The following is a 16,789-nucleotide window of genomic DNA, read 5'->3' on the forward strand; positions in this document are numbered from 1 at the left end:
AGAGCAGCTGGGCCCAGCCACCGTAGGGCGCGCCTCCCAGGCTCAGCCATCTAGAACCAGCCTCTTTGTTCCTCACTGTTTTTCAAATATCCCAGATGCAGTGAGCACCCAGGTCCACTGCTTTTTAAACGTCCACCAGGTACACAAAAAGCTGTTTTACTTGGAGGCTGGGGCATGATGGTGCATCCGTGAGGTAAAAGGCTTTTGCCCTTTTGACACCGAAGTCGTACGAAGTGACAGAGAAACTAAACACAGCTGGCGTTAGAGCAGCCAGCAACAGCAATTTCCCTGTGTTGAAAGATTTCCAGAAAGTAGAGATTGCAGGCCCTTGGTCAGGACAGGGAGAGGCAGGACGCCGGGGTATTGTGGCCTGCTCCAGGGAAGGGCAGCTTGTCCCGTGACCAACAGAGGCCCGGGCGCGGAGGGGCAAGAGAGCCGGACTGGACACGGAGCCTGGGGACGGGCCCTCCAGGGCCCCGCACGACGGGACGGATGAGTCACCGCAGCGGGCTGCGGCCCAGGGCATCGAGGGCCACCGCCTGATACTGCCGTTGGGCGAGCTTTGGAAGAGCGACCAGTGCGGCCTGACCCTACAAGACATTTCGGAGCAGGCCCCTGCCAATCAGCGCTCCCGGCCCTCGTCCACCCGAGCCACGAGCGGGCACAGCAGCTCCAGCAACCGCGCCGCGCGGCGGCCCAAGCGCTCCGGCGACAGCTTGTGGAAGCCCGCCGACTGCCCCGCCGCCAAGTGCAAGCGCCCCACCCAGGAGACGCCACGCCACAGGTGCAAGACTGCAGACCCGTGCGAGCGCGTGACGGCTCGGGCTCTGGCCGGGACCTGTGGTTCCGAGGCGGTGGAGGAGCCGGCGCCGGGAGGCCGGGAGCCTTGCCAGCCGCCGGAGGCGCCGGAGCCGGGCGCGCGGCTGCTCCCGGCGCTGTGCTGCGCGTCGGCCGCCGCGCTCCAACCTGCGGCGGCTGCGGCTGCTCCTGCAGCAGGTGCACGCGCGGGATCGCCAGCCGCTCGCCGCGCTCGTCGGAATCGTCGTGCAGCCGCGGCCCGAAGACGAGGGGGAGGCGCGCCGCCCCGCGGAGACCCTGCTTTGCAGCGCCTTCGCGCCGCACCGCCCCACCGTGGAGGTGCACACGGCGGTGTTCAGCCCGAGCCGCCCCGAGGGCAGCCTGGACGTCCCGCGCGTCGGCAGCCGAGCGCCGGGCTGCGTCCCCCTAGCGCATCGGGAGACCCAGACGGATGGTGAGGGGCCCGAAAGCGGGGGTGTGGGAAACTGCAAGGACGGAGGGAGTGCTGTGCTGGTCCAGGGTGGTGGACAAAGCCCCGATGTCACGGTCCCTCTCCTCGTGGCCCTACCTGCACCACTCTGGGTGCAGATTCATTAGATTTCTCACCCCAGGTGTGCTCACAGAGCGATCTCCGGTCAAAAATGTTCGAATTTATTTAATTTGTAGAGTTACACTTGCACCCACCCACCCGACCTCTTGCCCCCTTGCCCCGTACTCCAAATCACACTTTTTTGCAAGGTACAGGTTTGGGAGTTTGTAGGACCTGGGCCCACACCTTCCTCTTCACATCCACTTATTTTTTTGCCTGGTTCTGTGGGCTTCTGCTCCAAAGAAATCACAATTTACAGTAAAAACTGCCTACTGCGAACCAGGCACTGTACTAAGGGCTTTTTGGGTCTTAGCCTCGCAATTGTGTTCCGGAAGAGGTGCTATGTCAGAGTAGCTGGCCGCCTGCGCGATTCTTATTCGGCCCTTGAGAGCTTTCCTATCAAGGAATCCAGGCCTGTGGGCCCAGAGGGTCAATCTGTGGGTCTAGGGCCCTGGACAGGGGGCTCAGAAACGAGCGCCAAGTGCCTTCTGTCTCTGAAGTCCCCTCCAGAGGCAGCAGCAGGGAAGAAAGAAGTGCTCTGGGCACGGTGGTCCAATGTCCAGTTGTTCAAGGCTCTGCCACCCTCCCACTTGGTGACCAGAGCAAGCTGTCTCCTCTGAGGACGAGTTGCCCTCCTGACATGTGGGGGCCAAGGGTCAGTTGGTGTCTGAGGTCTCATCCAACTCTACGACACTAGCTTCGGGACAAATATTGACACGCTTGCTCTCGTGCCCTGGACACAGCCAGAGGGCCAGGATCACTGGGTGTGGACTTTAACACCCTCGGAACTGTATCCTGACTGCCTGACCTCGCATCCCCCATAGACTCCATCTTTCTCACTTTCCTGAACAGTCCATGAGGTTGCCCCATGGCTGCCATGTCCGGGAGGAGAGCTCAGACTGTTGGGTGGCCCTCAGCCAAGGCCAGAAAGCCCCAGTCCGTCCTTGAAAAGAACCCCATGGTGATGCAGTCTGTGAGTGCCTTGTCCCCCATCGTCCATGCCCACCCTGCTTGCAATGATTTCCTGCTTTCTTCTTCCTCCTACCGTCGCCTTCAAGCAGCTTGTGTTGAGTTTCTTCCCTGGTCTTTGGCCCTCCAGGGCATTCACTGCCAGTGAGCAGGGACCACGTGAAAAGACAGGAGAAACATCATCCTAACTCCACGCAGTATATGAATGATCTGGGGCTTGGAAAGGGAAGGGTCGCTTCCAGGTAGGGATCTCGAGAAAGGCTGTAGGAGGAGAGGAGTCCACTTGGGATGGATCTGGAAGATGGGACAGAAAGGGAGAGAGGTCTGATGGAGGGGAAGGGCTTTCATAAATGCAGGGAAGCAGGTCTCCACGCTCGTGGCTGCCAAGGGCTGGACAAGGTCAATGAGCCTGGGACACTGGTCTGTGACTGTGTTCTAGAGGAGTCAGACTCCCTGCCAGGCTCCAGCCAGAAGGCAGAGGGGGCCACGGAAGACCTTCTAGCAAAGTCCTGCAATGCCCATCTTCCTCGTCCCTGTGAGCCAGCCTCACTCTACAGGCACTGTCTCCCTGCTTCTTGCTTAAAGAACGCACCCGTATTTTCTCCACTGCCGTAAACCTCTCACTCCTCTGTGTTTCCTCCATCACTCTCCCCGGGAACAGGGACTTCTTTTCTGTGCCACTTGGCCCCTCGGTATGACATGGCACGTTTCTTTCATCTACCAGGAAATACTACCCACATGAGTTTGCCTTATCTAATTCATTTAAACCAGTGGTTCTCAACCAGGGGCAATTTTCACACACACACGCACACACCGGAGACATTTAGCATTGTCTGTAGACATTGTTGGTGGCCACAACTTGGGGCGGGGAGGGCAGGGGGACATGCTACAGGCATCTCTTGGCAGAGGCCAAGGATGCTGCTAAACTTCTCCAACACACAGGAGAATTATCTGAGCCAAAATATCAGTAGAGCTGAGGTTGAGAAACCCCGGGTTAAGTCAGGTGGAAACCCCAGGCAAAAGCCCACTGGTGTCTGAAAATTGAATACTGCAGAGATGAATGCTTTAGGAGTTCTTGACCTGTCTGCTTTATCTGGACGGGGTCCCTGACCCGGGTTTCCAGTCTCTGATTCTAAGTTGAATCCCCCAGAGGGATCCATCGCTCTTGACTTCAGGGAATTACTCACCTGCTCCCTGAACCTCCTCATGCTAAGGGTCAACCAAGTTCAATGCAACTTTATCGACCTGAGCCATCTTCCACTTCTAATCCCTGGTGCCTTTTTTTTTTTTTTTTTTTTTTCTTCTTCAATCTTCTCAAGACCTTTTGTAGTTCATTAACTTTAAGGCCTATATAATGATCCGATTCCCTATTGCCTTCTGAAATCATGAAAGAGCTCTGAATGGGAATTTGGCCTTGTCGATGCTTCCAACCAGCTGTGTCACCTTGGAAGGTGATTTAACTTCCCTAAACCTCAGTTTCTCTTCTTTAAGTTCTTTTCAGGCTCTAGGATCCCTAAACTACTTTCTGTCATTTCGTATTTCATATTGGCTCTGGCCTTGCGTGGAGGTGCCTTCTGGCTATGTCTGCCCTTAACCTTGTCCTGGAGCAAGGGCATCACCCCCTAGGAACATGCAGTTAACAGCTGAATATTCACCCACCTGGTGATGCATCAGTAGTGGGGACAGGGTCTTCTGATCTGAACACATTCTGTGTTGCAGTCAGTGTGACGTTTCAGGTTGTCTTTTAAAAATGCTTTATCCGCGTCCATCCTAAAAGGAAAATCATATTTTTACCTTCAGGAAAGATTCAGAGTCCCCTGATCGACCCGACGACTTTGGGGTTTAAGAGGTAGTCAGTTGTTGCCAGCGTAATGAGTTCGAACGAAGCTGGTATGTTTTCAGGGGAACGTCTTTCACCATAACTAAGGGTTCTTATTACAGCTGGGGATCCCCTGCCCCTTCCCACAGGAGGGAGGGCAGGTTTGGGAAGCAAGGAGAAGCTACTTTAAGAGAACCTGAGTGGGCGGGGAACAGCTGATCCACGGACTCCCCAGTCTTCGGTAAAGTTGCCTAAAACTCCCAGAGCACGTGGTGAAATCGTTTGGTTTTGGTACGTGGAAACCGGTGACAGAGCTGAGCGTCACATGGGCTTCACAGCCAGGGTGCCTCTGAGCGAAACAGAAAGCGCACAGGGACCCAGGAACACACCAGCGGGGAGGTGCCTGAAGGAGGCGCTCAGGTAGCAGAGCCGTGGGGGTCCAGGTTGTCACAGGCCCTGTGGCCAGGCGGAACTAGGTGCTGGAGGGCCCAGCACGTGCCTTCTGCCCATCCCAGTAACTGGGGAGGAGGGAGGGCAGCAGGCTAGTGTGGGCAGAGGACGCTGTCCGCAGAGCCCTGCCACAGGAGCCCCCCTGGCTTTTGTGACCTCACAGGAGGGCTGTAGGTGACTGTTCTCTGCGGGGCTGAGGTCCGCAGAGCCTTCCCCCAGGGCAGGGGCAAACGGCCCCCTTCCAGGAGGGAGCCGGAAGATTAGGCAGCTCCATGTAAGTCCACATGTAGGTGAACAGAACCCACCATGAGGAAGGGCAAAAAGAAGAAGCCAGAGTCCAGACGCCGCGGCTCCACACCCCAGCACGCCAGCTCGGAGTCCACACCCCAGCACGCCAGCTCGGAGTCCACACCCCAGCACGCCAGCTCGGAGTCCACACCCCAGCACGCCAGCTCGGAGTCCACCGCTCGGCCCAGCCCTGGATCCACCCCGCAGCCCAGCTCTGGATCCATCCCCCAGCAGCCTGCACCCCAGGCTCTCCCAGCTCCAGAAAGCAGACCCTCAGCCCGGGCCCCTGCACCGGCCCTGGGCCGGTTGCCTCCGGACCCTACCGCGAAAGCACCCTCTCAATCCAGGAAATCAGGTGGGCACAGGGTCCCCCAGAGGCTGGCTCATTTCGGGTCTCGGCGTCGGTTGACACGTATCCTGGACCTGTGCTTGTGGGGTGTGCGGGTTTGGGGGTTTCGTGTTTACCCAAGAGACTAGGATTCCTGGATCTCGCCATTCCCCACCATCCTGAGTCTCAATGAAGAAGGCAGCCACGCGTACATGTCGACATTTGCCTTGGCTCTGCGACCATACTAGCTCAACAGGAGTCAGGAGTGCCGTGCGGCTGCTCAAAAATAAAAACCAAGGATGTGTTAACAGACATATACGGTTTAGGACGAGGGAGGTGGTCATACTCCGCCCTCGTCGGACTATCCTTGTGTGCTGTAAAAGATGCTTCACAATCCAGTCCCAAAGAGATAGTGCAGGCTAATGGGGGGTGAGAGGGCAGGGAAGCACGAACCATTTGACGTATGAGGTTTGGTTGAAGGCATCGGAGGAAATCTGTCAAGTGAATGTCGGGAGCACACTTGCTCCGTGTTGCCCTCCGACGTCTGACTAAGCGCCCAGGAGTAGGGTTGCTGAATACAATACAGGACACCCAGTAAAACTTGGATTTCGGACAGACAAATGATTTTTTAGTGTGTGTCCTAATATGGCATGGGCATCCTGCATTTTTATTTGCTAAATCTGGCGGCCTTCCCTGTGGAAGACACCGGAGACAGGCAGATTTCTGCTCAACACGAAGAAGACATTTCCGACGATTAGTTCTGTCTGAAAATGGAATGGCCGTCTAGGAAAAGTGGTCCCCCGTCTTCTTGGGTAGCCGGGGTCCGAATGAACCTTGGATTGTGTAGAGGGAATTTGAGCGGCGTTCAGGAGACGGGCTGGTTCATACTTTTGCTAATAGTGGTAATAACTAACTAACTCTCGCCACTGGGTATCAACGATGTACCCAGCATTCGGCTCAACTGCCTATGTTAACCTTCCCGTTTGACGGTCCTATAAAGGAGCTACTGTTATCATCGTCTCCCTTTTATAGATGGGGAAACTGAGGCTCAAAGAAATCAAACCACACACTCTCAAGCAAGCAGTAGTAGCGGGGAGAGGGCAGCCTCCATCTACTCTGATTCCAATACCCTTGCTCGTCACTGTGACATTGATTGACCGTCTGGTCCCAAGAGTCCGGTGGTTTCCCCAGGAGGAAGAACACCCTTCTCTGGGATTCTGTTGAATTCACCGTGAGCCAGTGCCGGTGGCTCTATGGTCCTGAGCAGGCCACGCTCTCTGGGCTGCAGCTTATTCCTCTGTGACGGTGTGGATACAAAAAAAAAAAAAAGAAAATGTGGGGTTTAGTGAGAGAGCCAGATCCAACATACCACTGTGACAACGATCCTATTTCCATGGCTAAGAATCAATTCATTTTTAACATGTAGAAATAGTTATAAGTGTGATATATCATGTGTATTGTGATCATCAACCACGGACATAAACATTTCTGGATTACGGCCTTCAGAACTGGTATCTGTAGAAAGCAAAATTTTCCATCCCCAAATCTTTTGATGAATGCATGTGGCTCACCCCTGGGGAAAGGATTCTGCTTCTTGAGATGGCCGAGCAGGAAACAGTGATGACCTGTCAGCGGTTACAGTGGACCCCCTACACTTCTTGTCAGAGGAATTTTCTCCCTTTGAACCGGAGTGGGAAACAATGTTGGCGATAAGGGACAAAGGCCTTTATTTAAATAAAGGGTGCCATTTTCTAAAATCCAAATCTCTTCGTATGCAGAAAACATTGTAGTTCAGGAAAGTACAAGTCTTCCACTAAAATGGCTATAATCGAAAGATGGACAGGGGCACCCGGGGGGCTCAGTCAGTTGAGCAACCAACTCTTGATTTCAGCTCAGGTCACCATCTCATGGTCATGAGATCGAGCCCTGCGTTGGGCTCTGCACTGACAGCATGGAGCCTGCTTGGGATTCTCTCTTTCTCTCCCTCTCCCTCTCTGCCTGTCTCCCCAGCTCATGCTCTCTGTCTCTCAAAATAAATCAGTAAACTTAAAAAAAAAAAAGTGAAGTTACCATGTGACCCAGCAATTCCACTCCCAGGTACATACCCAGGAGAATTAAAAACACAACATCCATACAAAAACTTGTACGTGAATGTTCACAGCAGCTTCAGTAATAATAGTCGAGAAGTGGGGGGAAGAAACTCAATATCAACCACCTGATGAATGGATAAACAACGTGAGGGGTATCCATACAATGAAATACTATCTGACATATTGACACGTGCTTCCACACGGATAAACCTCAAAGACGTTAGGCTAAGTGAGAGAAGCTACTCCCCCAAAAGCCCACATGTGTGATTCCATTTATGAAAGGTACAGAATAGGCAAATTTGTTGCCCAGAACCGGGGGCAGTGGGGAAAGGCAGTGTCTGCTCAATGGTTATGGGGCTTCCTTGGGGGACAGATGAACATGTTCTGGAATTAGTAATGATGGTTGTACACCTCTGTTGATTGACCGAAACCACTGAAAACTTTAAGGGGTAAATGTCATGTACAGGAGTGAAAAGCCTATTAAAAAAATTGTTTTAACAGAGAAAAAAGACCAGTGTTGCCTTTAGAGTCCCTTCCTGCCCCATTCCAGAAAAAGTATCTGTCGTGGGCGGGTCTAAGCAGGAAGGGTGCTGAGTCTGCCCGGTGGACCGCTGGCCGAGCTTTGGTCGGAAGAACCTGTAGCTCGGTCAAGAAGCCAGGACTGAAGTCACTGCACGAGGAGGGAGTTATCCGCCCGGAAGTCCCCTTGGGTAACAGCACAGCATCTCCGAGTTCCGCTGGGATCCTTGGCAGGGGACCCATGGGAGACAAGTTTGGGGAGGCGTCTCAAGGACCGTAAATCAGAGCAGCAGCTGGCTTCTGGATAAGTCAGTGAACCCCAGGCAAATGGACCTTGGACCAATGTCAGATGCCCCCTCTCGCCGAGCGGACGGTCCCCTGCTGCCGTCCGTTCCCGTGAAGTCTGTCGAAGGAGCGCCGAATGAGTTAGCACCCCTGAGCCGAAGCCCACTTCTTGAATCTACTTGTTATAAGGGCACAGCCCATATATTCTCTGAGCCTCTGTTTCCCTATTTGCAAACTGAGAATGGCGATATTCCACTCGGCAGGGTTGTCCTGACAGAGGAGAGGATAATGACGAGGGGAGGGAGGAAGCATTGCTCGGGTGTGAGCTGTTAACGGCATGATTTTGCAATCCCCAGGGCGCTGCGGTCCCTAAAACAACCAGCTTCCCCTGCTCTCTCTCCTGTGTCTCCCTGGCTCCCGCCGGCCTCCTGGAGGCCGGGGGTCCCTCATCTGTCTCCTTCTCTGTCCATCCAGGGTCTCTGACTCGTGCGGGGCCTCGGGCCTTCTGTTCCTGTTCCGCTTGCCCCGGAAGCTCTGCTTGCTGGCGTCGTCTGGGCCTGTGTCACAGCCGCATCTTTGATGTCCTCCTTCCTCTACCCTGGCCGACCATGCCGGGAAGAGGATTTCCAAGCCTCCTCACTTTCTACAGGTTCTGGAGCGCGTGGGGGGCTGGACCCTCAGGGCACACAGTTCCTGGGGTCAGGCTCTGCCCCGGACCATAGTAGCAGCCGTGGGTAATTTCTTCTTGGGAAGCCCAGGCAGAAAGGAAACCTCTCCCGGGGTGGCCAGTTCCTGGGGTTTGGCACCCTGCCCTTTCTGACCAGACCCACACCGCCAGGGTACCCCACCTGCACGGAGGGGTGCCAATTTTCTTCCTTACTGAAAATGGCTTCTTTGGGAGGCACGTTTTTCTTTTCTCCATAGGCCCACTGCTTCCTCAGAGTCTATGCCCTCACAGCCCTTAGTAAATCCCCTGTCACCCAGAGCTTTGTGATGAAATGCTGTGTTTGGTGATTGGCCGCCTTCTCTGGCCCATACCACAGCTGAGAGCTTCTGGTTCTTGACCCGCATCTGCACTACCCCCCAGACTTTAGTGACAGATGCTGATTGCAACTCACACGGGCCCTTGGTAATAGCAAGATCCCCACTCCTTCAGCGGTTTCCAGCTACTTCCGGCAGCTCCACAGGAGACATGCCCCCAGGCTGGGCAGCCTCCCGTAGAGTCTTCCACAGTATCTGGCCTTCCTTTCCTCTTCCACGGAGCCATCAGGAGAAAGCCACCCCTCATGGGAAGACCCCTGTGCAGAAAACTGGACTGAACGTGTCCGTCCCCCTGCCCAGTGGCGCAGGGCTCTGTGCAAGGGCTGGTTGGAGGGGAGCCCTCATCATCTGCCCCCAGTTCTGGGCCCCAGAGTAGTTGCACCTGTATTCAGGGTCTCACCCGATGTCCACGAAGCGGCTTCCCACTTGGGGATCTCACACCCCTAACCCAGAAGCAGAGCCCCCCCCCCACCCTCATCCTGCTCCTCCTCTTGGCTGGTGTCTCCACCACCAAATCCCTTCTCCTGTCCATCCTTGAAAAGCACCATTTCTCAGACATACGAGAAGCAAACGGATACCCAGGTGTGTTGGGAGAACATGCGTAAAGCCAAAAATACAACCTGGTGAGTCCCCGTCGAGGAATGATCTGCCCACCACTCCCCTTTACTGACTTTCCTCCCACACACTTAGTATTCCTATCCATCTGGTGCTAAGCCGAGCCACGGATTCGTATCACTTAAAAACCAACAAGCGGGAAAACCTGTTCTGGATAGAACACTAAGCCCTGTGAGGAAAACCAGAACAGGGAACTTTACCCTTAAAAACCATACCGTCTACGTGGTAAGCTGAGACATGGGCCTTAGGATCTCAGATGCAAGCCAGAAAGTGATGTCTGTCCTAGAGATGTTCTAAGAGCTTCAGGAAAAGAGCGCTCGCTCCTAAATCAGGGTCCAGGGAGACTTTGCAGTGTCATTGGTATCTGAGCTGAGTCAAAAAGGGTCTTGGGATCCTCTGTGGCTGAAGATGAAAAGACAGAGCATCCTAGGTGGCAGAGGGAAAGGTGAAAGACTTAGAATTAGGCAAGTGAGGGGAAGGGGCAGAGATCCAGTGTGGCCGGGGAAAGACGTGTCAGTCTTGATTCCGCTCAAATTTTAGCACCGGCGTCCATCATCTTGAGACCTCTCGGTGCAGTGGAATGTGAGACCTTGGCCTGAAACACACAGTCACGTTGAATAAGGTTCTCTACTTCAGTAGGATTGATGTCACCACGGATACTGCATTTTGTCAAAGCCTTCCTCGGGAGCGTGATCATCTGTTTTCCTCGCCCGTGTGGTGGGCATCATATGTTGTTTCCGCGGACTCCTCACCTCCAAAATGGAGTCACGTGACACAACCCGCTTCACATGGTGGTTGTCAGGCTTGAGGAAGACGCTGGGTGTGAGATGCTTGGCACGGGGCCCGGCACACCGTGGCCTTCGCCGCTTTCGTACCCTGTTCCCTGGGTGTCCCCGGGAGCTGGCACCCCAGGCTAGCCCATCCTCAGATGCAGGGACTCTCGTGACAGGGATTTATTGGAAGGGGTGGGTGGAATTGTGTCCCCCTGAGAGGAGGCTCGGTCACGGGGAGAAGGTGTTCCTGAAATCCTGAGGCCACCCTACGATTTCTGCTTTCCCTGCCTGTAGACGGGCACTGGAGTCCCAGCTTCCCCCAACCCGTGGGCTTTCTGTTTCGCTCTACAGAGAACCTGCAAGAAAACACTCCACTCATCGTAATTCACGTGCTCCAAGCTCTCGGGCCTGCCGCTGTGGCTCTGGGAGCCCTGGGGGCTGCCTGTTACATCACTGAATCCTTGTGAACAAACCCCAGGCCCGCGGCCCGGCAGGTACGTGGACTCCCTCTGTGCCCGCTCCCCCTTGCAGAGCTGGTCCTCAAGCCACCGAGCCACCGTCCCTGCAGGACCGGGCCGAGGGAGTGTCTCTCCTTCTCTGAATAAAGGGGGAATTTATGGGTGGACCAAGCCCCCAGCCTCTCGGGGAAAGCTTAAGAACCGAGGGACTCTTCCTGGAATCAAGGTCACCTGGCTTTGTCAAGCAGCCCCGACGCTCTTGGACAATGCCAGACCCATTACGGGGATTGTCAGACCAAGGTTCCCCCAACCCCCACTGGCCTGGGATACCAGACGGGAGGAAATGGGAGACGTGGAGCAGAGGTTCCTAGCCAGGCTCCTAGGGGCAGAGCCTGAGACAGGGATTTGGGTGCACGGGATTTGTGGAGGAAAAAGGGAGTGAGGGAGGTAAGAGGACAGAGGATGGAGTAGAGCGAGGAGGAGGTCTCAGCAGGGAGTCCAGCTTCAGCTCGACCCCAGGGGAGCTTTGGCGCGTGAGTTACACCACAGAGCTGGTGGGGATCTGGGTGGGCACCGGGAGCACCCACAGTTGTGCCCAGTGCCAAGTCCCCATTGCAGTGAACACCTGCTAATGCTGGTCGGGTGGTAATGGCAGTTTTTCCACCCACCCCCAGACCTCCACCGGCCCCAGAATGGACAGGGAGTGGCCACAGCAGGGCACGAGGTGGGAACAGATGCTCAAAGTATCTCAAAAGCCTGACCCAGACAGTAAACTCACCACCTGCTCAGGGGCTCTGCTGCCTGATCGAGGGACTATGGTGGACGCACCTTAAGTTTCATGAAATTCCAGAGCCACCAAGAGGCTCTATTTCCCCATCTAGAAACAGGGAAGACCGTGGGGCCTTCTTCTCAAGATTATTGGAATGTAAGATAAGGTGGCCGGGTGGCGGGTCTTGTTACCCCTGCCACCATGGGGGTGGTTGGAAACATGCAGGCTTTGGAGTAGGTCCCAGGCCTGACTCTGCTACCTGGTGGCTGGGTCTTAGGGGACGCATCACTTAACTTCTGTGAGAGCCACGCCATGGCTAACGTAGGGGGACTAGTGACGACCTCCAAGGGCGATGGTTTTGAGGATGCATTGAGGGGATGTTCAGACATGCCAGGCGGGTCACAGGGGATGGGTAGATGGGGACCGGCAGTCTGAAGAATGCCCTTGAGCCATTTTGTTCTAGAGGCTCCTTACAACAGGGCCCACGGTGTCAGCTTGGGTTCTGTCCCTCGAGGCACGCAAGTTTAACGTCAGATCCCGTTCCACACCCAGGATCTCTGGAGCCTGGGACAAGTTCCTTAACTCCTGACACCTCATTTTTCTTTTTGTTAAATGGAGATAATGATAGTATCCCTCTCACTGGGTTGACACCTGTAATATCACTTCCTCTTTTTTTTAATTAGCTTTCTTTTTAACTTCCACGCATTTATCTTCAAGGGAAATTTAGTTCTGGCCATAAATGGAAAATCCTATCCCTTTCCATAAAAAGACTACACAGTAAATATACATCCAAAATGTCATGGAATTCTAGCCGATAAGGATACCTGAGAAAGCCTCCGCTTTCAAGGCAGTGCCCTGTGTGCTCCAAGGACAGGTGTTGGATGTTAAGACAGGCAGCGCCACACTGAGACGCTGTCTTCCACTTTAACCGGAGTTGAGAGACCCCAGGAATGGCAGGGACCCCAGTTACTTAATGTGAAGCATCATATATACTGCAGTTCACACAGTGCTGAGCCCTGCGCGGAGGGTGCAGGGAGGGGAGGAAGGAGATGGTTGACGGCAAGGAGGGGAAGAGAAGGTGGCCGGGAGGGGGAAATGGAGAGGAGGGGAGAGGAATGGAAACCCGTCCCGGGTCTGGAGGAGGTCACTCTCCCAGGGCCTGAGAGTGAATCAGTGGCAGAGTCAACAAGACCCCAGAGACTGAAGCCCCGAGTGTGTTGGGGGTGGGGGTTCAAGTGGCTGGTGGGCCCTATGTCGCGGATGTCACTTAGAAACGCACGCAGTGCACGAACATCACCCAGCTTTCTTCTGCTCCGAGGGGTAACTCCTTATGTCCTCTCAGGGTGGGCCCGGTGCCTGGATGCAGGGCTAGGGTGCAGCTTTCTCGGGGCCAGATGAAACCAGCCCAGGGACAGGTCTCCAACCTGACAGGCTGGTCCGGCCAGCGACCGGGGACCAGGGATGTGCTGGTCCTCTCTCTGTAAGGAGCTGTCCCACGACCACTCTGGTTTCCCTTGAGGGAGAGGGAGGCTGTGCCACCCACCCTGAGTGGCCTGAGACAGGGTCCTTCCCAGACCCCACAGCCCTGATGAGGTGGCCTTTCTCCACGTAACCCACTGCTTTTGTCAAATTACTGTTCCAGCACTGGGATGGCATTGGGGTACTTGAAATGCGTTTTAACCGACCTCAGCAGGCCTAGCCTCTTCCAGACCTGCTTCTGTCCGAGCCTGTGCTACAGGGTCATATCCCATCATTGAGTAGACACGGTGAGTCTGAGGGTCTGATTATGGCACCACCAGCAGAGGGCAGGAGAGGCCTTTCTAGAAGCCTAGAGGTTGCAGTGACAGTTCCTGGACACTAGTCGAGCAAGTGTCTCTCACTCTGACTTCCCACTGTCCCCCACAAGAACCCCTGCGAACTCTGTCAACAGGCAAGTGGGGCAGCACGGCTGTGACATGTCAGTACTGACCATGTGCCCAGCACCACACCGGGTACGGTGAGACTTGATGACACCAAGGTCCACCAACAGCCGACGGCTAGGCTTGGGACTTTGAGGTCTGGTAAAGTCAGTGCATCTAGGCTGGCCAAGGCCCCCAAGAGAGGGGAACAGGGGATAATAATTCACAGGGAGACACAAACGCTTACCTGACATCCAAGCTAGAAGGCAGAGTGCAGATGGGGGGAAAGAGTGTTCATTAATTAAATAATGCATTCATTCATTAAATATTCCTTGGGTATGTACCCTGTGCGATAGGAGTAAACCAAGATGGACAAAAGCCCTCCCCTGGTGGAGCCTGCATTCTAGAGGGCACAGACAGACAATTGACAAGTTAACGAATAAACGAGATCTCTTGATTGTGTGGCAAATGTTATGAAGGAAATAGAGACATAAAGTTGGTCTGATAAAGAACAGAGAAGGTCAGAATGATCGGGGGGGGGGGTGCTCCTGGGAACAGGCTGGTCTGTAAAGGCTTCTCTGAACTGAGGCACACATGGCAGAAAGAGCCAGACTATGCAAATATGTCTGTGTTCTTACAGACAGAATAGCAAATTCAATAGTCCTGAGGCAGGAAGGAGCCTCACACGTTTTGGGGGCCAGACAAGAGGCCAGTATGACTGAAGCCAAGATGCCACTGGAGGGACCAAGGTCAGGCAGGGCCTCGAAGATTTCTCTTGTGTTCCAGATGGGTTGGAAGCCCCAGAAGCAGGGCAAGAGCAAATTCTTATATAGCACTTCCTGTGTGCAGGCACTGTTCCGGGTGCTTTACATATACTCGTTCATTCATCCTCCCCTCAGAGGGAAGTCTCTCAAGCTGCTGATTTCGATTTCAAAATAATTGCAGGTCCTGTCGAATAGAGAATGGAAAGGGGGGAGGAGGACAAGATGGGAATTGTTTGCACTGCTCTAGGCAGGCAAAAATGGCACTTGCAACAGGGTGATGGCTCTTACGGATATAGAACCAGCAAGTCTTGCTGATAGATTGAATGAAGCGATGAGGGAAAGGAAGCCTCAGGGAGGAGTCCTGGAGGTGCCATTGCCAGAGGCACAAGGCACAGGAGGGGGCAGTAATCGAGAGTTCTGTTCGTTGTTACTGTTAAGGTGTTGGACAACCAAATGGACATGTCACATAGGCAGATGGATATATGGAAGTCAGGGGAAAAGCCCAGTCTTAGCTCTAAGCATAGGAGTGATTAGAAATAGCTGAGATATACAGCCACAGGCAGTGGCTAAGATGACTCGGGGAGAAGGCATAAACAGAGCAGAGAGCCAGGAACTGAGGCCAGGAAGAGGTCGTTTAGAAGTCTGCTAGTGAAGGAAGGTGCCTACGGAGAAGACACCTACTGTGGGTCTGCTCTGGGTCTAGGCAAGTATGCAGGGTCCCTGTAAGTTCTCAGAGATAAGAAGAACAGATAGGTTCAGGTCAACAAGTGGTGTCCACAGGTAGGGAAAGGCAGCAAGGAGACAAGAATCTCAGTGGAAGGGGCTGAACAGGGCTGGGACCTCTGATCATAAGGACCCTGCCGCTACCTTTCTGTTTGTCCACGGAGTGTGGACAGACAGACATGTGCTTCCCTTTCCTAAGGGGAAAGCACCCACTACGATAGGTAGGAACGTTTTTAGAAGGCGATATGGGAGCCAAGTGCAGAATGAACGCCCAATGCGGATCTGTTGGCTTGGACAAGTGCTTTAGCCACTGAAAGCGACCCTGAGGTTATATGAAAGTCGGTGTGTGTGTGTGTGTGTGTGTGTGTGTGTGTGTATGTGTGTGTGTGCGTGCGTGAGGGGTACACTGAGTCATCCTGGGTTCCATAGGCTCAGCAATTAGACACTGTGGAAGGGAAATAGAGAGTTTGGTGTCCTTCTTAGTCCATAGACTATAGAACCATCTAATGACAGTGACAAAACCTCCTCTCTGGAAAAAGGCGTTTCCAGAATCTTCCTTCTTAAAGCCTGGGAAGCCCCTCTCTTAGCATCCCTCCAAGAATGATGAGACACTACAAGCAAAAGGCTGTTTCCTCTCTCCTTTTGGGCACTGAGCATGGTAAAATTCATTGCCACAATCCAGCTTGGGGGCCGTGAGGCTCTATCGTAGCTGCTGGGAGCCCTGGGAGAAGGGACAGGAAAAGAAGGCGCCAATGTTGACTGAGCCAAGTACCTGCCAAGAACTTTGCATAAGTGCGTTATAGCCTAGAGGGAACGCCAGGCTCTAAGTGGCTGTGTTTAGATGAAACTAGTTGACAAGACAATGACAGAAATTTGAATCCTAAATCATTTATTTTTCCACAAGAGGATCTTAGCTGCTGAACCTTCACCCATGGGGTGGTAAAACTGGGAAGCCACCAAAATTCCAAGGTCATGGAATATTGTCTAAGCTAATGGCTCTATCCTCATTTTTCTTACAGATCCAGTTTCCATCAAGGATCTCTCTTGTCACCAAAATAGAACAAAAAAAAAAAAATTCTGTTTCATGAGTGTGTTTTACCCAGAGACACAAAGTTCGACTTGGCAAGTGCCAAGATGGGAGATGGGTTTGGGATGACTTTGAGAGCCCCAGGCAATGAGGGTGGGATCCTGCAGTTTCCTGTTGGGGCCACAGACCCGATGGTGGGGGGTGGGGGGAGGGCAACTTTCTCTGCACATTCAGAGCAAACTGTTTCTGATTTTCCCAACCTAAAACAAGAATTCTGGAACTTAATTCAATACCTAACACAGTCAACTGTGCTTCCGTCCAGTGGTAATCCCGGTTAGTGGGAACAGGAGGAATGTGCTGGCCCTCTTCCAGGCCAGCGCCTTGGGGAACAGGGGCCCTGTGCCCGGGGACACTCTGTCTCTGGGAAATGGCTTCATTTAGCTTCACCTGTGATGGGGGACGCGCGGGGTCAGGGCCAGTCACCACTTGCAGTCTTGTGCTCTCTCTGAGGACTTAGCCACACCCGCCAGAGGCTGGTGGGGCTTGAGCAGCTGAGGCAGAGGTCTCAGTTCAAAGTGGGAGTACA

At 53.9% G+C, this 16,789-nt stretch overlaps 1 protein-coding gene and 1 long non-coding RNA gene across 3 annotated transcripts; one reads left to right on the forward strand and one right to left on the reverse strand.

Annotated features, from left to right (window-relative positions):
• Nucleotides 1-1,510: 1,510 nt before the first annotated feature.
• LOC123599609 lies at nt 1,511-4,126 on the reverse strand. Its single transcript, XR_006713226.1, has 2 exons — nt 4,016-4,126; nt 1,511-2,650 (listed from the first exon to the last, which is right to left on the reverse strand). It is a non-coding gene; the product is annotated as an uncharacterized LOC123599609 (long non-coding RNA).
• A 663-nt stretch (nt 4,127-4,789) lies between these two features.
• On the forward strand, nt 4,790-16,299 carry SPATA3 (spermatogenesis associated 3). 2 transcript variants are annotated; one of them, XM_045481681.1, is made up of 4 exons: nt 4,791-5,268; nt 8,610-8,784; nt 10,916-11,058; nt 16,196-16,299. In XM_045481681.1, exons 1-3 carry the CDS (start codon nt 4,932-4,934, stop codon nt 11,019-11,021), a joined length of 618 nt encoding a protein of 205 aa, XP_045337637.1. In that variant the 5' UTR covers nt 4,791-4,931; the 3' UTR covers nt 11,022-11,058; nt 16,196-16,299. The 2 variants fall into 2 exon arrangements, with proteins under 2 accessions (XP_045337638.1, XP_045337637.1); XM_045481682.1 differs by lacking the exon at nt 16,196-16,299 and having other exon boundaries at nt 4,790-5,268; nt 8,610-8,869; nt 10,916-11,027.
• Nucleotides 16,300-16,789: the final 490 nt, after the last annotated feature.

This window comes from Leopardus geoffroyi, chromosome C1, assembly GCF_018350155.1.
Source record: "Leopardus geoffroyi isolate Oge1 chromosome C1, O.geoffroyi_Oge1_pat1.0, whole genome shotgun sequence".
In the NCBI taxonomy this organism is placed as follows: Eukaryota; Metazoa; Chordata; class Mammalia; order Carnivora; family Felidae; genus Leopardus; species Leopardus geoffroyi.

Excerpts from the sequence above, each read along its gene's own strand:
- SPATA3 (XM_045481681.1), top strand. The coding sequence starts at position 4,932 with ATGAGGAAGGGCAAAAAGAAGAAGCCAGAGTCCAGACGCCGCGGCTCC. Across the intron at positions 5,269-8,609 it reads CTCTCAATCCAGGAAATCAG|GGTCTCTGACTCGTGCGGGG; the intron begins GTGGGCACAGGG and ends CTGTCCATCCAG. Across the intron at positions 8,785-10,915 it reads AGCCTCCTCACTTTCTACAG|AGAACCTGCAAGAAAACACT; the intron begins GTTCTGGAGCGC and ends TTCGCTCTACAG.